Below are 26,584 nucleotides of genomic sequence, written 5' to 3'. Positions count from 1 at the left end.
GAGTGTGGGTATGACAACGGCTCTGTATACGCTTATCTTTGTGAGGTTTTTCAGTTGGTTGTTTTTCCAGACTCTTTTGTGTAGTCTTCCAAAGGCGCTATTTGCCTTGGCGAGTCTGTTGTCTATCTCATTGTCGATCCTTGCATCTGATGAAATGGTGCAGCCGAGATAGGTAAACTGGTTGACCGTTTTGAGTTTTGTGTGCCCGATGGAGATGTGGGGGGGCTGGTAGTCATGGTGGGGAGCTGGCTGACGGAGGACCTCAGTTTTCTTCAGGCTGACATCCAGGCCAAACATTTTGGCAGTTTCCGCAAAGCAGGACGTCAAGCGCTGAAGAGCTGGCTAAAGAATAGAAAATAATCTTTTCCAGCTTGGGGAAAGGGATGTTGACTTGAAATATTCATTCTCACTACAGAAGGCTTTGTGCTCACAGAATTAGCTTTACTGGCTCAAACAAGGTTAAAATAAAAGGGCCAAATTCACTTTCCAAGTTCACAGGGAACTTCACTTCCAATTGCATTTTTAAGATATGTAATAATGCACCAATGATCAGTGAATTGCATGGGGCTATTTACCCTGCCAATCTTTTGCCTGTCAGTGTGCATCTGCAGGTATTCAAATCAGATCCCAATGTAGATTTTTTCTCCCCTAACCTCTCCTGTGGTATGCAATGATTTGGTTCATGTTTCATGGTTCATGTTATACTCTCTGTGCCATACCTGGACATGACTGCATTGCACAAAAGTAGTTTCCATTCTCACTTTATATGTGAATGTCCTTTATTCATAGTTAATTGTACTTATCATTAGTTAATATAACATTCCTATTACTCCGTGATGCAGAAATAAAAACCTCAGAGCCACAATAACCCAGGGTTTTAAAATTAAAGTACTCATAAATCTCACTATCAATCATATCTTGGAGCAGATATTACATTTCAAATGTGAACCTGGTGAGTAGAGCAATCATATAAAGTTGAGGACCAAGCCATGCCTCATTGAAAATTCAGAGAGCTTCCATAGAATTAATTACATGCACCTTAGGAGCAAGTGATAGGATATTCAAGAGACTGAAACAAAAGTAGCTAGATAAATGTGAAGAGAGGTATTTCAAGGAGAACACAGGCATAAATTGATGTATGCAAGAAGAAGCCTGCTCCTGTAGGGATTACTCTGCTCCAGTACCAGACATTTTATTCCTGCTTTGGTTCTAAAGCAATCTCTCAGTGATCCCTAGCAGTTAAGTTCACTTCACATCCATTGTATTTCCTCAGATCCAATGGATGGCATGAAATACACAGTTTGCATATTAAAGTCAGCACTTGCCTAACTCGATGAGGAACACTAATAATCTATTAATGATCCCAATCCAAAATGACACAGGCCAAATACTGAAATATACATGACAGCAGGCACTACATAATGTTCTATGGCTGAATTAGTGAATGCAGGCTCATTATCCACATTTAAGAAAAATGTGGACAGGTACATGGATGGAAAGGGAATGAAGAGCCATGGACTGGCTGCAGATCAGTGAAACTAGGCAGAATAATAGTTTGGCACAGACTAGAACTGTGTATTGTGTGCTGAAATGTTCTATGGTTCCATGGCTTGCCAATCTGTTCTTGCTTGACAAAGAGAATAAAGTTACAGTCAGTCATCAGATGTGGAAGTAATCACCTATTGATGGAAAAGATTTCACACAATCAGCATAAATGGATTTTTTAACATACAAAATCTGCATTTATTTAAATAAAAGAGGCTATTTCTAAGAATGTTGACTTTCTGTTTCAATGCAGTATTAAGTACAGTACCAGAAATTATACCTGCCATACACATGTCCAAAGCACTATGCCATTCAGGAGAGCCATAGGGTTCTGCTGAGTCTGGCAAACAGTACTATTACAAATGGTCACAGTATTCTGGTTTGGAAAAGCAACTTGAATGACTAGTCATGATTTTGCCTCGTACAATACATTCTCACGAAACTATGCAAGGGAGGGTACAAGTTGATGACTTTGTGCTTATCTAGCGCCTACTCCTCAGCACCAGATATGATTCACAATCAGAAGATAGTTGATGGACAATGAGCAGAAATATTCAACACCCCAATCAAAACACATGCACACACTATCCTATAAGCATCCTTTTGAAGGCAAACACAACCACATTTTCTGCCATCCAGTAAAGACTCCATTCCATTTTCACAGTTTCTATGCCTCCAGACAATCTGTTCCGATAAAACAATGAGAAGCTGGAGGAACTCAGCAGATCAGGCAACAACCATGGGTAGAAATGGTCAGTCAACATTTTGGGTCGTGACCATTTGTCGAGACTAAAGCCTTTGGCTGATATTTTCTATCCATAGATGCTGCCTGACCTGCTGGGTTCCTCCGGCAGCTCATTTTGTTCAGTACTCCAGCATCAGCAGTGGTTGTGTTTTCTCTAATCTATTCTGATCACTCTACGTTCCTCACGAGTGTCCCTAGCCATAGTTTTCCCTCCGCCATTGCGGAAAGGGCTTTTGAGCATGCTTGCCCCACTTCATCTCAGTGATAAGCTGCACAGAAATGGATATTCTTTCATCCACAACCTTTCATGAGCAAAAATAACAATGTTATGAGTTAGGAATTCTCTTTGCAAGTCCTGGTTATGCAAGCCTCAGTTTTCTTGTCAAGGGAAGACAGAAAGCACATCTACCTGCCCAGAAGGGTTCTGGAGTAGCTTCCATGTAGGAGCCCATTATCTTGGCTTGAATCATTAGATGTAGAATGGCAGGTTAAAACCCTCAAGGTTGACCATATGTATAAACCCATCCACAAGGAAGCAAGTGTTTCCACTCAATGTTGAATACCAACATGAACTAAACAGCTTTTAATACTAATTAAAACAAATGGTACATAACTCAATAAGGGAATCTAATTTTGTACTATTTAAATATACTTGCCCATTACAAATATTCTGTTTGAAAGTGGGAACATGATGAACGCAAGCCTCGACAGTTTTCTGGTCCCAATTTATTTTCAATACTGAAGAAATACTTCCATAAATTATTTTAAATAAAATGTAATTTCAATCAGCGAACTTGTCAATCTTAGCAACTAATCATCTGCATTAGAAATTCCTTACCTTGTACCACCTTAGGGCAAAATTTTCATTTGAGTCTACATAATCGTGGATATCAGGACAATAAATCATTTTAGATGTTTCTGAATATGACGTCATCACAAAAAAAGCTTCATTCTGTGGACAGGATGCACTCGTAGAGTTACTAACAGTTAATGAAACAGCTTCTTTGATGCAAAATGTAGAATTCCTGTAAGTACACATTAAAGTGTTAGATTGCTTTCTGAATATAACGCCAAATCAAAATGTTTCAGGTCAATGCACAAAGCATATTAGTTGAATGTTTGAAAGAGAAAGCATGCACGGGGCTCATTTACCTTTCAACAAGAAAGTGATACTGAAAATGGATAAAAGAGCCATCAGAATACTTTATGTTAGTTCATGTGCTAAATTCCCAATGATTTAGTGCCAATCAATACTCTGGACATTCCCTCACCTGAATAGGTCCGCCTTAATGAAGAACTACCCCAAAGGCTTCACCTAAACAGCTACTACAGATGTTCAATGACACAATGGCCAACTTTCACAGACCAATCACTTACTCTTAGGTTGATCCTCCTGCCTAAACGTCTCTCAACAACAAGAACATTAAACTTGATAATTTGGTTTATTTGCAATAATCTTATTACTCAGTTATTATAACCCAACCTTTTTTTTGAATATTGCACATACATCAAACTTGGAAAGAAGTATAATGCACAAAAGAATTCTATGAAAATAATAAAATAAATTTAAATCTGGCATTCAATGAAGGAGTGCATAATGCATTGAGAATTATTATTGTGTATGTTTACAACCATTGAACATTGCTTAGTCCAGATGTCTTGTATAGAGAACTAAGAATTGTTCACACGAAGATTGAGCTTAACCTCACCTTACAACACAGATATAGTGATCAGCGTCTTCAATTAATACTGGAAGAAACCAAAGAGAATCATCTTCGACATATATCCTTTGCTTCTTGTCTCTTGTTATTACTTCTGATGTTTTGTATTGGTACCACATAATACTGTATTTTTCTGTTGTATTAATTGACTCTTGAGTTCTTAGATCTTTCAGAGAAGGGCATTTCAAAGTAACTCCTTCTCTGTCCAAAGTATAGTAGTGGTCAAAGTTAACACCTTTGTCTTGGCATGATTCTACAAACAGGAAAAGACGGAGCAATAATCAAAACCATGAGACAACAGATTATTATTATAGAGCTCAAGGTCCGTCCAATCATTCTATGAGCAAAAACAGTACAATGGAGCAAATGAGGTACTTGAGAAGTATTTAAAAAATGCAAGAAAAACTCAAAGAAATGAGGAGGGCTAAAAAAGATTTGAGGTTGGTTTGGCAGTCAATTTTAAGGAAAATCCAAAGGGTCTCTACAGGTGTATTACAAGGAAAAGGATAGGAATGGACAAAATTGGTTCCTCTGAAGATCAATGTGGTCAGCTTTGTATGGAGCCAAAAAAGATGGGGAAGATCTTAAATGTATTTTTTCTCCATCAGTATATACTCAGGAAACTTGCACAAAGGCTAGGGAAGCAAGGAACAAGCAGTGAGTTAATATATTCTTTGGTTAAAGAGGACAAGGTGCTTGCTGTCTTAAAGTGAATAAGGGTGGCTAGAACCCCAGGGCCTGACAAGTTATTCCCTCAGACCTTGAGGGAGGCTAGAGCAGAAACTACAGGAATTCTAGCAGAAACATTTAAAATGTCCTAAGCCACAGGTGTGGTGCCAGAGGATTGAAAGCTTATATTATCCTGTTGTTCAAAAAAGTAACCCTGAAAATTATAGGATGAGGAGCCTGATATCAGCAGTAGCTAAATTATTGGACGGTGCTCAAGAGATCGGATATACAATTATTTGAATAGCCAGGACTGATTAGAGATAGTCAACATGGTAGGTTGTGTTTAACTAATGTTACAGAACTTTTCAAGGAGGTTATCAGGAAAGTGATGAAGAAAAGGCTGTGGATGTTAAGACCTTTGATGAGGTCCCACATAGGAGATTAGTCATTATTCATGGTGAGGTAGTAAACTGGATGGGAGTTGAATTGGTGGATGATTGTATCTTAGTCTGGAGGCCTGAAATTAATGGTGTGTCTCAGGGATCAGTGCTGGGACTATTGTTGTTTGTCATCCATATAAATGATCTGGATGTTAATGTGGTAAAATGGATCAGCAAGTTTGCAGATGACACTAAGATTGGAGGTGTTGTGGACAGCAAAGAAGGTTTTTAAAGTTTGCAGAAGGATCTGGACCAGCTGGAAAAATGGGCTGAAAAATGGCAGATGGAATTTAATGCAGATAAGTGTGAGGTTTTGCAATTTGGAAGGACATTCATGGTAAATGGTAGAGCACTGAGGAGTGCAGTAGAACAGAGGGTTGTGGGAATACAAATACATAATTCCCTGAAAGTGGCATCACTGTTAAGGTAGAGTTGTAAAGAGAGCTTATAGTATATTGTCCTTTATAAATCGAAGTATTGAGTATAGGAGTTGGGATGTTATGGTAAAGTTGTATAAGACATTGGTGAGGCCAAATTTGGAATATTGTGTGCTGTTTGGGTCACCTAACTGCAGGAAAGATATCAATAAGATTGAAAGAGTACAGAGAAGATTTAAAAGGATGTTGCAAGGACTTCAGGAACTGAGTTACAAGGAAAGATTAAACAGGTTAGCCATTTATTCCCTGGAAAGTAGAAGAGTAAAGGGAGATTTGATAAAGGTATTTAAAATTATGAGGGGTATAGACAGAGTAAATGTATGTAGGCTTTTTCTACTGAGGGTAGGTGAAATACAAACCAGAGGACATTGGTTAATGATGAAAGGAGAAAAGTTTAGGGGGAACACAAGGGGAAACTTCTTCACACAAATAGCATTTGGAGTGAGGAACGAGCTGCCAGCTGAAGTGGTGAATTTGGGCTCAATTTTAACATTTAAGAAGAATTTAGACAGGTACATGGATGGGAGAGGTATGAAGGCCTATGGACTGGGTGCAGAGTTCTATGGTTCCTTATATATTCTGGGTCAGTTATTCTAATTAATACTATCCAGATATTGTAATTAACAAAGAAGAATGAGGATTCTTGAAATAACTGAGCATTTATTTCATCTTTAGTGGCATAATTCAAAATATACCCCTCCAATCTAGGCCACTTAATTTTTTTTTAAAAAAGCATGGGTTCCCAACTCCATTCAAATGGCACCACTTAAATGAATGGTATTTCTCTGATAGCTGAGGTTTGGAGGTTCTAACAGGTTAGATTTGGCCAGATATACTTCAAAGACCAAAACAAGTTGCATCAGGAAAGGTTGACAGTCGATGAATAATCTCCTAGAGAACCACAGGCAAACCAGACACCCAAGTTTCCTCAATGTGCATCCAGATTTCATCCAACAGCATAAAAAGATTACTACATTCTGACAATTTTCAATTTCCAAATTCAAAATATATTGTGCACAGAGAGGTACTGCAAAGAAAAGAAAAAAAAATTGAGGCAAAAATGTTGTAGACCTTAATTGAGTGAAACATGTTGATCTGGACTCCAGAATGCCCGAATTTCTCAACTGTATCCTTTGACATACAAGTTGTAAAAAATAAAACAATCTTCTTGTAAGGTCTTCTCCAAAAGAAGATCTTTGTGTTTGTTCCCATTTAAATTACAAAGCAATTTTAAAATTAATTGGCATAAGAATTAAGAGAAAGCCTCAGGCTTGGTTTAACTGAAAATTTAAGTAACACTAAGCTGTGGAAATCTGCAATGGTTTGAATGTTAACGGAAATATTACAATTATGCGGTCTTTCTAAAAATTCAATTTGTATTTGTGCCCCAAGTGGTTTGATCAAAATTAAAAATAATCAGTCAGCACAAACTTCCCAAAATCCTTCATTTAATGGGCTTTTATACATAAATTTATTTTCACTATTTTCCATAGTAGGATTTCAATTCCCTCACCATAGCAACAAATTCAGTACCAAAACCACTAAATGAGTTAACTAATACTCGTAACTTTGTTATGAAAGGAAATCATTTAAGATGGGACCAACATGATGAAGATAACATTCCTCCCTTACTGCTCTGGCAACTCGATTTCAATCATGACTTTGGATTCTTGACATTCTCCCCATGACTGGCTTCCCAGGGGCTCCAGTTTCCTCCACATCCCAAAGGTTAATTGGTTACTGTACACTATCCCAAGTGTAAGACAGTCACAGAGGATTCAAGACAGAGTTGATGGGTATGACAATGAGAATGTGTTACACAGAAAAATAGCAGAAGAGATGAGAATGTTCTGAGAGGTAGCAGTTCACCTATTTTATACAAAAATGTGAGAAGTGTTAAGATTTTAACTAAATGTGCAATTAATTTTCCATCCAACACCTGGTATCAGTTCTAGAAATTACTCTGTTCAACTACAGATTGCAGCTTTTGATTTCTTATAATGTATTAATGTATGTTCAATACCAATAGCAAGAGATCACAGATCACAGCTTTCAATGTGCATGCACACACATAAATCCACTAAGCTATTCATTGTTATAAGTTTGTTTACAGATACCAGTCTAAATGTAAATAAAATAACATTATTTGCATTGAGTAAGAATTAAAATCTGAAATCAATTGAAAAATGCTGTACACTTGTTGTTGAACAAGAAAGTCAGCAGATGCTGGGCTCTAGTTCAATACACAAACTTGCTGGAGAAATACAGCAGGTCACATAGCATCCATAGGAAGTAAAGGATAACCAACATTTTGAGCCCGAGCCCTTTGTCAGGTATGAGCTAAAACAAGCAGGTGCCTAAATAAAAAAGGGGATGGGAGGGGTGTGGTTGAGGATTTTTTTTCCTGTGTTGAGGGGCCTCATTATACTCGAGATTATTTACATACTGTAACATAACTGTAACATCTCTCATAATATAGGTTTACACTTACCTAGAGTTGGACCAAATTGGTGAGGAAAAGCCATCAAAAATGGAAACAATCCAAAGAGGAAAACATGAATTGAAGTGGTCATTTTCCTGTAATTAATGGAGAAAGAAAAAGATACATTTATTAGAAAATATTCATAGATCTTTTCTGGCACATCAACTCTTTACAGTCCCTAGCAAGTCATACTAGCTGCCAGTTTCCACTTGACTGAACAATTTCAAACAAAATCTAAATGAGTTAAAATCAATTCTGACAACTTAATCAACTTATTCTCCCACAATGAATTAATCATTTTTGAGAGATTGTGTGAATTTCAGGTCGTTGAGATGATGTAAAAATCACTTTTTTTTTTAAACTAGTTATCGTTTTGATTAGCACAATGCTATTTCAGTACCAGCAATCTGGGTTTGAATCCAGCACTGCCGATAAGGAGTTTGTATGTTCTCCCCATGTCTGGGTGGGTTTTTCTCCGGATGCTCTGGTTTCCTCCCACCCTTCAATCCGTACACGGTTGCAGGTTCATTGGGGGATTTAGGCAGCATTTTGGTTCATGAGTCAGGATGGACTGTAACTGTGCTGTATGTCTAAATTATTTTTCAATTTGATTTTAGGGAATGTGGCTGCCATTAGCAAAGATAGCACTGAATGCCCACTCTAATTGTCCTTAGGAATTTGCTGAGCAGTTTTCTCAGACACCTCACCACCATCTCTAAAATAAACACATGCACACACACATTCTTTCTGATGAATTGCTCTGTAGGAAACACCTGCAACACTGAAATAATGAAGGTTAGAATAGCGTGGGGCTTGGATAGTTGGCCTTCCAAGTCATAGGAGTGCAGGAGTTGTGGGTTTTGGAGATGCTGCCTGAATAGCTTGGGCAAATAGCCAAACACTACATCAAATGGTGCACACATCAACCATGGTGTTGCTATTATGGAGGAAGTGAATATTTAGGAATTGAATGGGTATCAATCAAGTGAACTGTTATATGCTAAAGTATGGAGTCTCAAATATTGTTGAAGTGGCATTCCTCCAAGCAAGAGGAGAATTATCTGTCAAACTCATAATTTATATAGATAAAAGGTCTTTAGGGTATGAGGAATTGAACAATATTCTACATTTGACACTGTGGGATTTCTAATTAAGTTGCTGTTCAATGGTTCAAAAACATATAATGGTGGTTGACTGTTATCTCATGCCTTTGGCTATCAAAATCAGTTGATTAGATTTTCTCTAGTTGGGGATAGTCATTGTTTGGCACTTTTGTGACACAAACATCATTTGCCACTGATAAATACATGTTATAGTGTTATCCAAGATTTGGTCCATTCAGGTGTGGATCCCTCATTTAGGAGTTTAGAGTCGAATTATACATTGCGCATTCCCATTTTAGTCCTTGCAATGGATGGAGAGTCATTGATGATGCAAATGAAAACCAAACACACCATCCTAAGGAATTCCTAAATCAATGTTCTTGAGCCAAAATAATTGACCATCAGCAACCACAACCATCTCATTTATGTGTGATATGGCCCCACCCGGAGGATAATTTTTCCCTGGATTTCCATCAACATTAGATTTTCATGATTTGAACTTTGCCAGGAATGCCTTACTCAGCTAACTACCATCTTGATATCATGTTCAACACTCAAAGGTTGGAGAGAGTCTGGAGACCACAACTTCCACTGTTGAATTTCATATTAAGGGTAAACTGATAGAATGATAATTGGTTGAATTGGATTTGTTCAGATTGTTTTGGACCTTGACAATAGTCCATGCTGTAGGGGAGATGCCAGTAATTGTAATTGCATTAATACAGTTGGGCTTGAGATACAGCTAGTTTCAACACTTCATCTGATATAATGCTGGTCCCAGAAGCATTCTCTCAATATAACCAGTAAATTTTTTTTGTACTGGATACACAAAATGCTTTGTGATAATTAATTTTTCTGATAAATTTATCAAATTGTATTTGAATGCAAGAGTTATGCATCAGAAATACATTGAAAAAAATTATTTAAAAGCAGATAATCTGCAATTTATGACAGCTTTTAAGAAAAATAGCTCGAAATTTGTGCCATCCAGAACATTATTTGAATTTGATCATTTGCACCCTGATTACCAATTGTACCAAAGTAGAAAGTGTGAAATAAAGTACTAATCAGTCATGTTTCCTGCAATGAATGCTCTCCATGTGCAAAACTAAATTTAACACACATAGACTGTTCTTTCTATCAGCGATTTGATGGAGGTGCTGGTTTTAAGGCTCCTGTACCTTCTGTATGACGGTAGCAATGAGAAGATTATATGAACAGAGTGATGGTGGTATTTTATGATGTTGGTTGCTTTCCTGAGACATTACCTCTAACAGATATCTTCAGTGAATGGGAGGTCAGAGCCTATGATGGACCTGGCTACATTTAATACCTTCTTCAGCCTTCTATGTTCCTGAGCAGTTGAATTCCAAAATCAAGTTGTGATACAACCAGGCAGCATACTTTCCACCATGGATTTGTAAAGGTTTGATGGAGTATCTGATGATTTTCAATATCTACTCGGAATCGTTAGGAAGTAGAGGCTTTCGGTGCACCTTCTTCATGGTTGCCTCGATGTGCTAGCTCCAGTAACTTGAAAGTTCTGACTCTCTCCACCTTCTTCCCATCAATGCAGTCAGGTGCATTGTCTCTCTGCCTCCCCTTCCTAAGATCTACAATCATCTCTTTGGTTTTCACGACATTGAGAGCAAGATTGTCATTTTGGCATCACCCAACCAGGTTCTCGATCTCCAACCTGCATTCTGACATTTCCAGTTATGCAGCCAACAATGGAGGTGTCGTCCACAAATTTGAAGATTGAGTTAGAGTTGAACTTGGCTATACAATCATGAGCGTTCAAGAAAAAGATCAGAGAACTAAACACGCAGCCTCGGGATGCCCATGTTGACCATCAGTGAGGAGGAGGTGATGTTGCCGATCCACGTTGATTATGGTCTGCTGATGAGGAAGTCAAGGATCCAATTCCATCAGAACAAACAGACTCCCATATCACATAGTTTATAAACATTTACAAGAGTACAAAGTACCAGTAAATCCAGTGTAGCTACTCCCTGGGTTGTAAATGTACCATACCTCGTGTGAGGTACAAGTGGTGTTTCACTGCCATTCAAAACACTTTCATTTGTTAGTGAGATGATTACAAGTTGAAGAACCTCTCTCAGACTTGAATTATAGGCCAATTCTGTAATTCTGTTTGTGAACTCGGAGAAAATGACAGGATTGTATCCCCAGGATTGTATCCATCCACCAACAACCAAGATGATTCGTAACTGCAAGATGTAGAATACTATAGAAAACACAGCCCAAAACAAATCAATGATCATCCTCAATACCAGGGACTCCACAAGGCTGCATATTCAGGTTCTACTGTACTTCTTATACATCAATGACTGGGTTGCCAAACAATGCTCCAATTCCATCCATAAATTTACAGATGACATACTGTCACATGCTGGGTCTCCAACAACAATGAGTGGGGTTGACAGAAGGAATAGAGTCTACTAGCTTGGTGTCAAAATAAGAGCCTCTCCCTCAATATCAGTGAGATCAAGGAGCTGGGATAGCCCCTTTTCTACTGGCATCTTGTCCCAGGAATTAACTGGGACAGGGTCTAGTGGAAATAGAAAACAATCAGCATGCCAGCATCAAATAACATTAAATCACGCTGGGAACTGATGGCCTTGACTCCTTCTCAATCCACAGCGTCAGCGTGCTGATTAAACCAATGGAAAAACGATGGCAGAAAATCACCCATTTCCAATTGAAGGTAGACTCTCCTATCCCAGGGATGAGTATGTTCAATGGAAAAGCAGTCAGTGTCCCGGTTAAAGGTGGCCCAGTGGAAGTAGCATAAACAGCTTCCTATCCTGGGACATTGCACAGTCAATTAACTGGGATGCCAGTGGAAAAAGAAAAAGGGCTACAGACACTCAGAAAGGGACGGAGCTCACTACCCAGTCCATATCAATAGGGATGAAGTGGAGATAGTAGACAGCTTTAAATTCTTTGGAGTAAACAACTCCAGTGACTCATCCTGGTCCATCTACATTCATGGAATGACCAAGAAGTTGCACCAGTGCCTCTTCTTCCACAGAAGCTAGAGGAAATTTGGCATGTCACTTGCATCATTTAGCATCTTCTATAGGTGCACCATTGAAAGCACTCGATCAGGGTGCTTCATTGTGTGGTACAGGAATTGCTCTATCTGAGACTGCAAGATACAGCATGGGTTTGTGAATGCACCTCTGGCCATCACATATACCCCCTCCCCTTCATCAACTCCACCTATAACTCCAACAACCTTGGAAAACAAACCAGCTTATTAAAGGGCTTATCCTATTCAGGTCACATTCTCTTCACCCCCTCCCGTCAGGAAGAAGATCCATGAGTACGAGATCACACACCACCAGGTTAAAAGGCAGTTTCATTCCACCATCCCAAGTGAACCTCAAAATACCTGAATGCTAAAATTATGCTGCCTTTGCTCTGTACCAACTGATCTCTCTCTGTAACTCTGCACTTCCATACTGTGTCTTGCAGCACAATGAGATTTCTGGGTGGACACAAAACAAATTTTATCACTGCACCTTGGAACATGTGACAACTAATTTGAACTTGATGTGCAAGTGAAAAACTTGTGGAACTTGCTGAGTGGAATGGACAAAACCAAGAATTCAAAATTTCCCTTCCTATTTGAACATAAAGGTTAGAAGCAGGACCATGTTATTTGGCCCTTGAACAATCAACAATTTTTTTTTTAAATGTAGACATACACAAAGTAACAGGCCCATGGGCCTGAGCCGCCCAAATACACCAAATGAGCTACAAATCCCACATGTTTTGGAACATGGGAGGAAACCCATGTGGGCACAGGGAGAATGCATCAACTCCTTAAAAACAGTGCCAGATTCTAAAACAGTTGCTGAAACTGTAACAGTGTTCCGCTAATCGCTATGTCACCTATCCAAAAGCATTCCAGATCTTCCGCTTCAAGCATTACTTTCTTTCCCATCCCCATAACAAATAAATCTTTGTTGGATATGACATCATTATGTGTACGCAATGATGTGGGAAACTGATTTATACTGAATGCCTCATAGTAATGCTTGTAGTATGTAAATAGAAAAGCATTGAGTTAGTCTGCTTTGACGTTGTTATTTACAATGTGGGGGGGGGGCCTCAAACATAACACTGGCGACGAGGATTCAGGAACTCACTCAATCATTACACATTTATCAACTCTAACTACAGGAAACACCGAAAAGCTGGGAATCCCAAAAGATGGCGGCAGCAGTTCCTGCAGCTCACTTCGACCAATTCAATTAAGACAAAGACACTTGGGAAGTGTATGTAGAATGTTTTGATAATCATTGTATTGTACATGATATTACTGAAAATCCTCCATTGTTTTTAACTGTAATGGGAGGAAGGACCTATGAGCTCTTAAGATCGTTAATTAGCCCACACCTACCTTCAATCAAAACATATGTTGAAATCTGTCAAGCTATTGGTCACTGCCTTAACCACCGACCTCCATAAATGACAGAAAGACATAAATTTACCGACGTGAACAACAGCACGGAGAGTCTATCCCAAATTTCATGGCTGTGTTACGTAAACTGTCTAGATACTGTGCATTTGGACAATTCAGAGACAGTGCATTAAGAGATCAATTAGCAATAGGTTTAGCTGAACAATTACCCGAGGAAAAACTAATTGCAACATGAAATCTGACACTTGAACTGGCGTTAGATATTGCTACTGCAGCCGAGACAGCGGCAAGCAATGCAGATGTCTGCCAGAGAGACTTGGCTATCAATAAATCTTGGCACCAAGATTCTTCCCACCAGGAACCTGCCTGCCAAAATTGTTTTCGCTGTAGGAAGACGAATCACAGTTCCAATAATTGCTATTTCAAAAAAGCCAAATGCCACAAATGTAATGCCCAACGATTAAACTAAAGAAAGATCACCAACCAGGCTCCAGAAAAATACAATTTGCACAAGAGACAGGAGAAACCCCAGACACTGAAAACACAAATACCAATGAATCAGAAGAGGAGCCAAACCAAAGTAAACATGTTATACAGCTAATCCACATCCGTGGACTGGATCACAAAGAGCCAAATTTTTACATCCATGTCCACCTTAACTGTAAACCAATACAGATGGAACCAGATACGGGAGCAGTGGTTTCCCTAAGGCCCAGAACAATGAAGGAGCGTCTGCTACCACACGCAAAGATGCTCCAAATGGACACCATCTTAAAAAATGTTACTGAGGAGGAAATGCAAGTTTTTGGAATTAAATAAGTACAAGGATCAATCTAACCAGTTACCCCTGAGGATACTGAGGGGCCAGCATTGCTCAGTCACAATTGGTTAAGCAACCTTCAACTGAATTGGCAAGAAATAGGGAAGATAATCAACCAAAAGAACAAAGAAAAGCAGGATGAATACCCAAAACTGTCTCCAATTTTAAAACGTTACGGCAGAGTATTCGAAAATGGTTTGGGAAAAATTCATGGGGTACAAGCCAAACAGCATGTGAAACCCAAAGCAGAACCCAAATTTTCCAAACCCAGAACCATACCTTTCACAATAAGGGGAAAAAAAAATCAAATCAAACTTAATAGACTGCAGAAAGAAGGGACATTAGAAAAAATCCTGTACTCTGATTGGGCAACCCCAATTGTACCAGTACGCAAGGCAAATGGAGAAATAAGTATCTGCAGTGATTACAAAATGACCATCAATCAAGCACTACAAATTCTGGAACATCCCATTCCAAAGGCCGAAGAACTATTCCAAACATTAACCTGAGGACAAAAGTTCACTAAACTGGACCTGTCACAGGCCTACCAACAGGCAGAGCTAGACTACAGCTCCCGGAAACATGTAACCATAAACACACATTTGGGATTATTTACATATACCCGCCTCAATCAATGGCTGAGCCTCCAACCCCCTCTCAGGTAGAGAATTCCAAAGATTTAACTTCCTTTGAGTGAAGAAATTTCTCACCCTTTTACAGAATGGCTACCCCTATTTATAGAACTGTGCTCTAAATTCTGCACAGCCGGGGGGGGGGGGGGGGGGGTAACATCCAGAAGTGCTACACCCCCTCTCCCTCACCACTATTCAGGGCCCCTAACAGTCCCTCCAAGTGAAGCTACACTTCACATGTGAATCTGCAAGGTCATTTATCTAGCGCTCCTGATGCAGCCTCCTCGCCATCAGCGAGACTGGTCACAGACGGGAGATTACTTTGTTGAGCACCTTCCATTGCAACAGCAAGGACCTCCCAGTGGCCAACCACTTTTATAAAAAATATTTTATTTTTGTTTTTTCCATAAATATACATATCAAAATTTTCCAATTTCAATTTTTTTTTCCCCTCATACAAAATACAACAATCCCTCCCTCCCAACCCCTTCACAGTCTAAATCTGTTCACTGACAGGGCTTATAGCTGGGTTTTTAAAAAAAGTCTTCACTGGGGAGGTCACTTATATTTTTATAATAGCAACTTTTTTAATTTATACTTGGGCCCCTATATAATGCAAATATGGTAGCCATATTTTTATAAATATGCCATATTTGTTCTTTAGATTAAATGTAAATTTTTTTCCACAAGTATACAACTGTTCATCTCTGTTCATTGTGCTATCTGTAAAGGGGAGTCAGATTTCCAAGTAATTGCAATACCTTTCTTAGTCACAACCAAAGATTTTAACAAATGAAATATGGAATTTAGTTAATTACTTATTTCAATAAAATTGCCCAAAAGATAAAGCTCTGGATAAAGGCCAGCCCTGTTATCCTTGTTAGTATTTCAGTAATATCTTCCAAAAAGGTCCCACCTTCACACAAGACCATGTAGCATGTGCAAACATTTTTATTTCTATTTCATATCTAAAACATCTCTGATATTTCAGATTTTGATTTATGTAATTTCTATGGTGTGAGGTAGGAAATTATATTGTACTAATCCATATCCTGCATTTATAATTGATGTTTTACGATCCAAACACCAATCAAACCAATTATTGCAACTCCTAAATCTGACTCCCATCTCTCTCTCAATTTCTGTAAACCTGGTTTTAGGCTTTCATTTTGGAGAGCAACGTACTTCTTGGTTATAAATTTAGGTGTGTTCCCCAGCCAAATCCATCTCACTAATTTCAGGTGGGGCCAAGTTTGGTCCCCATCTTTCTCTTAAGAACGATCCAACTAGAGAACGTCCCATTAGCTACTTCATACTTATTTCTTAATTGTTCAAAAGACATGAGTTCCTTCCATATAACAGTTATCAATATATCTTATTCCTTTGTCATACCATGAATTCAATATGTTGTTACCCAGATTCATAGGCAGTTGTACATTTTTACATAGTGGTGTCCTCAGTGATATTCCTGCTTTTTTTCACCCAATCCATTCATTTATTTCTTGCATATTCTAATCATGTGAATTAATATAGGATTGTCAGTTTGTGGCCAGCCACATTAATTCCACACCTTAATGCCACACCAACATGTCTGTTTATGACCTCATGCACTGCCAAACCAAGGCAACCTACAAATTGGATCAACAACATTTAATATTCCATTCTGGCAGTCTCCAGCCAGACAGTATCAATATCAAATTCTCCAATTTCCATTAACCCCTCACCATTCTCATCCCAGTCTCCCTTCCTTCAGGTCCTCACTCCCTTCTTCTATCAGGGAGCTACCATTCTCAGCCCTCTTCCTTCTCCCCTTATCACTTCTCTTCTACCCTCTTACCTCTATCCACCTATTACTTCTTATCTGTTAGCCTCTGTTCCTCCCTCCCCCTCACACATTTTTAATCACTCATCTGCCTGATTTTCAGCACTCCTGAAGTGGTGACTAGCCCTAAACATCTGCTTTTTAAATTTTATTTAGACATACAGCATAGTTACAGGCCATTTTGACCCATGAGTCTGTGCTGTGCAATTTCCTCCAATATACCCTCAATTAACCTACATTTTTGAATGGTGGGAGGAAACCGGAGCCCTCAGAGAAAATCCATGCAGACATAGGGAGAACAAACTCCTTACAGACAGTGTGGGATTTGAACCCCAGTCCAGTCCTGATCATTGGCGCTGTAAAGGCGTAGCGCTAACTGCTATGACAACTGATTTTTAATTTCCTATGGATGCCACATGACATGTCGAGTTTCTCCAGCATTTTCGTGTACTGCACTATCCCCTAGCATCTGCAGATTTTCATGTTTACCTCCACCCAGCTACCATTTTGAGCCATCCAAGAACGTTGTACATTTCAACAAAGGTCAGTCATTTATCTTCTCGACAATAGAGGTTTGACCTATTCAGTCTCTCGTCAAGTTACAGACATACCATCCTAAGGGAACTTGATGTATATAACCTTCAGATCAATCTCCAGGAAGGAAATGTGCTGTGGTGGTGAACAGGTACAAAATGATTATGATCTTCAAAGCTGGGCTTGCAATGTGTGCCCGCCATACCAAAAATTTCAATCTGCATTATTCTGTCAAATCAATGAGGGGAAACTTAAACATTTTACAATATGTGTAATGGAACATTTATTTAATTTTTTAAAAAACCCCCATAAAGAATTTTCTAGAACTTTGATTTTTTTTTTGCAAAGGCATGGCTCTAATGGAAAGAAGTAGGTCAAATTGAAAACATGCATCTCTCAGACTCTTCACGGATTAAAATTGACAAGCAATTTTCTCAGTAAAAATGTTTTGAAATTTATTACTAATTAAATATCATGCAATTTCACTATTCTTTTAGCCCAGACTTCACAAATAAAATGTTATTTTCTTCTCTGCCAGAGAACAGAGTTTGAATACAATTCTGTTTCTGATTAACAAAATTCTGGCATAAAAAGCACTTTTCTTTCAATAGAATTTGAAAGAATCAGTCAATTGTTTTCACAGCAATAACTGGACAGCTTCAAAAGTTTCTCTGGTCCTTACAAAACAACTTTTGATACAATGAAGTAATCTTTATACTCAATCTTAAAGGTCTGAAAATGATATCAGAGATAAGATTTGAAAATATTCACATTTTTTCGATAGATTTTCAAAGAATTCAAGTCAGTGGAGAGGTGTTAGTTTGAATTTTATTCTAATTCATGATGCCAAGATTAAAAAATAACAAAATACATTTTAAAAAATAAAGTAAATTTGCCGAGCTTGGGAACAAATTCTGTGGTAACACTGCAAGATCATAAAATTAAATTACATTTTGCACCTCATTATTTCCACTCTTCTTTCCAGTTACTATAGAATCTGTCAAAAATTTAGGTCACTTGCAGATTTTGGTCATGCAGCGGAACAATAGCACAGAAGTAGGTCACGGCCCTACGAGGCTATTTTCCTGTGCATGGCCGATTTGTCCCCTGTTGCCCAGTTCTCTTATTTAACAAAAACCTATCAAACCCAGATACAAAGTTAAACCTAGCATAAATAGACTTATGGAAGAATTCCAAATAATATACCATCCTGAGTTCAGAAATGTTTCCTAACCTACAAATCCGGTTTGTTTTTGGAAGGTGGGAGAAAACTGGAGCACCCGGTTGCTTAAGACTGCCAGTTGCTTGAGAATGCGTGTTGGATGATTGGCAAACTGACCGGTAGGGGTGCTAATTTTCAATGTTCGTATTTTTTACCTATTTATTTTCCATGAGGTTTTTTTTTGCTGGTTGCTAAAGCTACCGGTTACTTAAATTCCAGATAATGGGGATTTTACTGTACCCAGCTTGTCCCCACATTGACTAATAACTTCTTTATTCTCATACTTAATATCAACCTATAACCAAGTATCATTTCAGATTTACAAATTAAAAATTATAAGTTTCGAACTTTCTATATAACCTGAGTGGACACTAGGCCTAGAGGACAGCTAGTAGAGCAAATCTAAAACTTACCTTTCATAAAGGTAAGTAAAAGGCATGAAAAGGCTGTTCCAGCGTCCCGTTCATATCCAGAGGCAAAGCATCTTGTAGCACCCTCCGGATCCAATGGAGGTGGGGTGACTGGTGCTTTGGCACCCACCCATTATAAAAACGTGGCAGAGCAATGGCTGACTTCCTTACCCATAATCCCCCACGCAGCTGGAGCTGCTCTGTAGTTCCCAGAACAGGTCCAGCTGCATGGGAGATTATGGGTAGGGAAGACAGCCATTGCTCTTCCGTGCTTTGAGCCCCGAAGGCCGATGCGCCCCGCACCGGCTACCTCCTGACGGCTCCCACTGCCCCGCCAGCCCCCAATGATGGTTCCCGCCTGCCGCCCCTGCCTTGGAGGGAGAGGGGTGAGAGACGGCATCGTCAGCCCGCCCCCTAACCAGCCGCTTGCAGAGGCTGTACATTCAGGTCAGGCGTATCCTTCCCCGAGAAGAGTTGGAATCGGCACCTTGGAGCTGGCCACGGAGCATTCAGGAAGATACGTCTTTAGCCATAAAGTGCCTAGTGAAAACATGTTGGCGATTAGAGCACAGGAGGGTGGTGGGGAGCACACCAGATTCTAGAAATTCTTGGTTTCAACAGCTTGATCTGAAAGTAAAGAAATGACCAATAAACCAAAACCAAAAAAAATTAAGTTGAAAATAAGATTGTTGGGGTGTCGAGTGGAAAATGTATATTGCTATAATAATTGAAGTTTAATTAAATTTATTAACAATGATTGTTGTAATGTGAATGATGAGATTTGTTATGACATAAACCCAGACCTTTATCCAGTCATCAGGATTGTCCAATGCCAACACTAATTTGAAGCATATGCACCTGGTCTTCAGTCACAATCCCATCCTGTCCTTTAGAAACAACCTAAACGGATACATAGTTCCTATAAATTCCTGCCATGTATGTGCTCGGTTATATGTTGTGAACTGTTCACACAAATCGTCCAAGACCACTATTCATTGAACAATATTTATTTATTTTTATATAGGTCTCTAATGTCGTGCACATGCACCTCTGTATGTGCATCATGTCCGGATGGGTGTTTGCCTATTTTTGCACCAAGGAACGGAGAACCTGGATTCATCGGGTTGTAGTTGAACCATCAGATGATAATACACTTAAACTAGAACTTTAATAAATCAAGTTTTCCCATAATTATTTGAATTGCCGATATAGCCTTCTGTCTGAAAAAATTTATACCTACTGTTACATTCCATCATTCACACTTACATGGTTCTGATTCCCACAAGATACAGCAAACAATCACATATTTTATAGTCAATAAGTCTGCATCAGTGAGATCTGAAATAGAAGCCTCTCTGCAGATGTGGCCACTCAGGATAACTGTGGTGTCGATGAGCTACCACACATTCCACAAAGAAACAGGCCCTTGGGTCCAAAAACCATGCTGACCAGGTTGCCTATCTAAGTTAGTCCCATTCACCTATAATTGGTCCATAAGGGTGGTTTTCAAAGTGCCCCCCTAAATTCACCTAAAGCCATCCCTATGCCATGTGCTCTGTGATTAGTAAGTGAGTTGAAAGAAAAAGTTTGAAAACCACTGTTATAATCATATCTAATTGGCTTGTTATGTGCACGGTTTCTAACTCCAAAAGAAATGGGTCAATAACAATTTTTCTCAAGCAAAACATTTCTGTAACATTTAGGTCTAGAGCAGTGGTTGTCAACCTTCCCTTCCCACTCACATACCACCTTAAGCAATCCCTTACTCATCAGAGAGCTCTTGTGGCGTAGGGATTGCTTAAGGTGGAATGTGAGCCTAGGGGGACAGTTTGAAAACCATTCCTATCCATCTATTTCTCCAAATGTAGTTTTACATTGTAACTGTACTTCACCCTCAGTGTGAAGAAGGTACCCCTGGGCTCCACTTTAAATGTTTCCCTTCTCAACTTGGATCTTTCCTCGCTATTGTTTTAAACTGTAACCTTTACCTTACTTGTGAACCTCATGATGTCATTTTCTTTGACAACATCATTCCTTATCTCCTACACTCCAGAGGAAAAAGCCCCAGCCTATCCAGTTTCTCCTCATAACTGAAGTCCTCAGTCCCAGTGACATCCTCGTGGATCATTTCTGCACTGTTTCCAGCTTAATTCCATCCTCGTAGAACCAGGTAACCAGAACTATATAGAGTACTCTAAATGCAATCTCAGTGATGTCCTGTGCAGCTGTAACACAACATCCCAATTCCTGTACTCAATGCCCTGACCAATGAAGGCAAGCATGCCAAACAACTTTGTCGCCACCCTATCTACCAGTGTCACCATTTTCAGGGAACTATGTATACTTATCTCCAGGTATCTCTGTTCCACACACTCTAAAGGGTGCTGTCATTTATTGTAAAAACATCCAAATGCTAGAGGAACTCACCAGGTCTATTCAGCATCCAGAGGAGACAAAGATATATTGCCGACATTTCAGGCCTGAGTCTTTCTTCAAGGAAATTTTGCTGTACAAGCCCTGCCCTGGTTTAACTTATGAAAAATTAACACTTTGGAATTGCCCAAGTTAAATTTCAAAATGCAGTCTTGACAAAAGACCTCTTCGAGCAGATTATCTTTTGGTCTGCTGAACATTCTCCTATGGAAAACACATAATGACTGACAATTAGTAATAAAATAGTGGGTCAAATGTTAAATGTTTACTGTCTCAAGCTCACACAATGTACAGATTGTGAAGCCAAAACAAACAAGAACTTCCTTTTCTCCTCCTGCACTGAATTGTCCCTTTGCCCAGATGTCATCCGTAAATAAAGTTCAACACCAAAGAATATGACCCCTTTTGAGTGAGCAACAGGATGCAACAAATCGACTAAGTCTATAAGACATCCTGGGTGCAAGGATAGCACCAAACTAATAATGGACTAGGTGGTAGAAAGAGAATTAGTGTATTCTATATAGTTGCCTGGTTCTCTGAGGCATGGAATTAACATTCTTCTGTTGAATTTCAACAATGAATGCAAGCAGAAAATTGTGTACAAATCCCAGTAAAATTGCAGGATAAATGGGTGTTCATCTTTTAAGAATGTAATAGTTATGCAACATAACTACTGCTTATTTTCATTTAAAAATCAATCATGGATGAATTACAGAATAATCAGCTGATAGAGCTGAAAACAAAAAAAAAATTATAAGAATAACCAGTCCTCCACCTTTAAATGCATATTATAAATAATTTGAGGTAGTTACAGGATATCACTTTAGAACATTGAACATTGCAACACAGGGCCCTCGATGTTGTGCTGACCAATATAAACCTATTCAACAAACTAAATCTTGCCTATCTCACACCCACATAATGAAAATTTAGAAAATTATAATGTAAGAAACTTTAACAAAAAGCTTGTTACTACCAGTACATTGAAGAAAATGAATGCAAAATAAGAGTCATTTCGAGCAGGGAATTCAATGGCCAGGCCGTGTTCGGGTAAATTAAATAGTGAAAGGTCAATTGCTGTGTGAATGCAATAGCTTTGAAAAAATTGAAAGATAGTACTCCACAAATGCCTGCACAGTGGCCAAGGGATATTATGTCTTGTTTAAATCTGGAAGAAGTTAGATATGCAATCATTAATTCAAATATTAAAATTTCAAACGATACGAGACTCATTCATGGACTACTAACATAACCTTAAGAGTTGATGGAATTACAGTACGTCATTGTGCTGTCCCTATCCAAGACTGTGCCACTTGAATTTTGATGGTTAATCTTCAACCTTTCTCGGGGAAGGGGTTTAGAAATTATTTTCTTTTTCATTTCTTTTGTTACATTTTATTGCATCTTCGTGATTGTTTCTTAATTTGTACATATTTTAACTTTTTTCACAATATTATTCAATTTTTTTTATTGTAAATAAAAATATTTTAAAAAGAAATGAAACTCATGGAGGCAGCTTCCAAGCTGATTGAAATGCAGCAAATGCAAGCAGCTCGCTGGTCTGGCTGGCAGCTTAACCAAGGCAAAGTCTGAGTCAACGTCAAGCAGGGGGGGAAGGGGATCAACACGTGGTTGGGGGATAGGTGTGAAGGGATGGACAGTGATGATCATAAGGAAACCGAGTCCTATGATACACAACCTTCCCCCATGTGCCTGAACAAGCCCAAACAGTGACCACATGGTTGATATCTGGGCAAAGGGACAATTCTGTGCAGGAGGAGAAAAGGAAGTTCTTGTTTGTTTTGGCTTCACAATCTGTACATTGTGTGAGCTTGAGACAGTAAACATTTAACATTTGACCCACTATTTTATTACTAATTGTCAGTCACTATTTGTTTTCCATAGGAGAATGTTCAGCAGACCAAAAGATAATCTGCTCGAAGAGGTCTTTTGTCAAGACCGCATTATGAAATTTAACTTGGGCAATTCCAAAGTGTTAATTTTTCATAAGTTAAACCAGGGCAGGGCTTGTACAGCAAAATTTCCTTGAAGAAAGACTCAGGTCTGAAACGAGGGCACCCGGTCGGCCCTCCAAAACGGGAAGGTAGCCAAAAATGGGGGGGACCTCGGGTAGACACATATGTGGTCATTGTGAGATAATGGAGATCCGGCACTGCTCTGCCAAGGAGCTAACTGGGCTAGAGGACCTATACCACCAGTATAGGGGGAACACATAGCCATGCCACTGCCACAGCTGTGGGACGAGGGGGGACCCAATATCCACCTCTCTCATTGGGAAGCGAGTGACCTGGGTGGTTTTTCTGAAAAAGACAATTGGCAACGCCTTGAAGGCGCCGCCAGATGGGGTTGACGATGGCACCACCCTATGGGAATGGGTGATGACTGTGGTCTGGCCAGGTTCCCTGCCCTCCTAGATGGTCAGCTGCAGTGGGACACCATTGGTTGTAAGGGTGTGGGCACTGATCGTGGGTATCTATGGGGGTGCCTACGAGCACCACTTTCCAGAAAGCATAAAGGTGAATGGTGCCTTGGCAGGCTATTTAGTCACCAAGGCACATCCAACCTTGGAGGGGTGGTCTTGCCCTTCATGGGGCTAGCGACCGGGAAAAATGTCCAGGCAGCCATTATCCTCCTGAGGGGATTGGAGTACATGGAGTGGAGAATACCCACTCAAGGTTTCAGGGCTATGGGGAAGTGGGTGATATTACCCTGCCGGTGACTCACAGAGACATGCTCTATGGAGAGAGCATTGCTAGGAGAAGCCCCATGAGGGTGGAGCTTCCTGTGTGCTGCCCACTCAAACCTTGACCAGCCTCTCCTCTGGTCCTCCCACACCAGAGATGGTGCCTGTGTGAGTGTGTACATGTACAGAAGCATGGAGAAGATTTGCAATGCCAATCGTCATGATTGGAAGAGTATCAGGTTCAGTGGGTTCATCAAGAGACAAGTCTGGACATGTGTCACAATCACAGGTATCTTTAATGAACACACAGGAGACAAATCGGGAGAACGTCAAACCATACTCAGTTATTATATTCCTGAACAATTATATTGACAATGGGACCAATGTTGGTCTCTAATAACAGTGGCCACCTTTGTTCTACACACTCACAAACAGGGATTTCAACAACACACCCAATTCCTGTACCTCAGGGTGCAGCTCAGTATTAAGTAATATACACTTTTAACAAGACATGGAGTTGCACACTGTCACTTCCCTGTTTCAACAGTGGTGGAGGCTTTCTGCAAGCATTGATCTTTTGCAGTACTACAGCACAGCTTAAGCATAGTGCACACCTTACCCACAAAACTTCCAGCAACCTGGCATGGAGTGATGGCCGGGACTTGGACCACGAGGCAGAGAGAAAGAAATGTGCTATGGATCGATGATTTATACAATTTTGATCTGGACGCCTAGCCAATAATGACCCTAGCTAATTTAAACAAGCCAACAGCAAGGTGTGAATTGATGAGTGGCCATGACCACCCACAATCCACAATATTCCAGACAGCCAGGAAGGCCACGTGTTTCTCCACAATCCACAAGTAACACAGGGCAATTGGAATCCATCAATGCTGGCTGACTATTGTTGGACATATGAGAGACACCAGATGCCGAGTAAAAACAAAATCAGCGGCAAAACATTTTTAGGTCATTTGAACTAACGCAATGTGTCAGCGTCATAATGTGATTAAACCTGCTAATAAATTCAATACAAATTAAATTGAATGCATCTCTAATTTCCTACATGATACAGGAAATCTGAAATGATCAGTTGTTCTTCATAATTTCAATTTTTTTTTCAGGAAGCAAACCTTTTAAAAAAAAATGTGTTGTAAAATGGAAGAGCTTTGCTGCAGCCAGACGTTCATGCACTAGTGATTTTGCGAAGACAATAGAACTGCTTTGGGAAAGAATTTCAAAAGCAGGTGCAATTCGAAAATTCCGGGCGCAAGTGATCTTTCAAGGTTTGGGTTTGGACCTTGGGAGAGGTTCTGGTTTTCACAAGGAGGGGGGAGAGGGGGAGGGGTCAGTTCTGCAATTGAGGCTGGAACATGGCAAGCTGAAAGGCTTGTTGAAAGACCCCATTTTGAAGCCGGGTTGTGAGTTCTGAGTTCAGCCTGTTGAAAATCCTTGTAGTTCTTACAAGTGGAAATGGCTGACTAGAGTGTTTCTTCTTCAATACTGGAAACAGGAGGAACTCTGTGGTGACCTGGAAGAAGAGGTTATCATCTCAAAAACCCATCATGGGGCAAGTTTCTTCGGCAAGACACTGAAGTGACTGGTTGGAGAAAATCAGTTCATGTGCGTCCAACGAGCAACAAATCTCTCTCTGAAACCATCAAGAATCTTCCTGAGGAGTAATCATTTACCTTTCAAGCACCAGAGCCTGGTGAAGATTCATAAATGTTAAATTCTATGCACAGTATAAGAATTGCCTGATACCAGTGAACTTGGAGAAGTGAGACAGAGAACCTTTCTGAACACGTGCACATTACATACACGTGTGCTTAGAATTAGAAGGGGGTTAAGTTAATAGTAATAAGTTAAAGATTGATTCTGTTATTATGTTTAAAGAAAATTAAAAGCTATTTTTGTTCAAGTAACCATTGTCTTGGTGAATTTCTATTGCTGCTGGGTTCTGGGGTCCTCTGGGCTTGCAAGAATGTAAAATAAAATCTATCAAGCACAACCCTAAACATTGTCATTAACTAAACTCCTGAATTCCAAACATTCACAACTCAAGTTCCATGATTTTGGACTATAACTGGGAGGAATGCAAGAAGAAAATTTGTAAATGATAAATAATTAAAATTATTAATCAAAGTCTTCTATAATTTGCTTGACTGCTGTGGGGATTTGGGGATTGTTAAACTAGCTGGATGATTTGCTTTACTGACCAACTCAGATGGGCAGAGCAAAAGATGCACATAATTGCATTTCTTAAATGTTCATTCACAAGTTTTTGTCCCTATTTTCTTTAGAAACCAAATATTCAGAACTTCAATTGAAGAATCGCGCTATGCAATTTTTAAATTGCGGCCAGCATGATGTCATAAATAAGATTATTCATTCACAATATTGTGCATTGCG

At 39.4% G+C, this 26,584-nt stretch overlaps 1 protein-coding gene across 5 annotated transcripts in view; it reads right to left on the bottom strand.

The window, feature by feature from the left end:
- Nucleotides 1–26,584, bottom strand: part of LOC138739301 (interleukin-1 receptor type 1-like) — a 54,526-nt gene that overhangs the window by 26,434 nt on the left and 1,508 nt on the right. For 3 of the 5 annotated variants that reach the window (XM_069891088.1, XM_069891087.1, XM_069891084.1), the window contains exons 2-4: nt 8,049–8,134; nt 4,000–4,264; nt 3,129–3,315 (exon numbers count right to left, since the gene is read on the bottom strand). In XM_069891088.1, the coding sequence (XP_069747189.1) occupies nt 3,129–3,315; nt 4,000–4,264; nt 8,049–8,130 (534 nt within the window). In that variant the 5' untranslated portion in view covers nt 8,131–8,134. Of the gene's footprint in view, nt 1–3,128; nt 3,316–3,999; nt 4,265–8,048; nt 8,135–19,522; nt 19,547–21,462; nt 21,673–26,584 lie in introns of those variants that run through there. The other 2 variants (XM_069891085.1, XM_069891086.1) reach the window with 2 other exon arrangements.

This window comes from Narcine bancroftii, chromosome 7, assembly GCF_036971445.1.
Source record: "Narcine bancroftii isolate sNarBan1 chromosome 7, sNarBan1.hap1, whole genome shotgun sequence".
NCBI lineage: Eukaryota > Metazoa > Chordata > Chondrichthyes > Torpediniformes > Narcinidae > Narcine > Narcine bancroftii.
The sequence above is the reverse complement of the archived record's forward strand: the minus strand, read 5'-3'. Positions and strand labels throughout refer to the sequence as shown.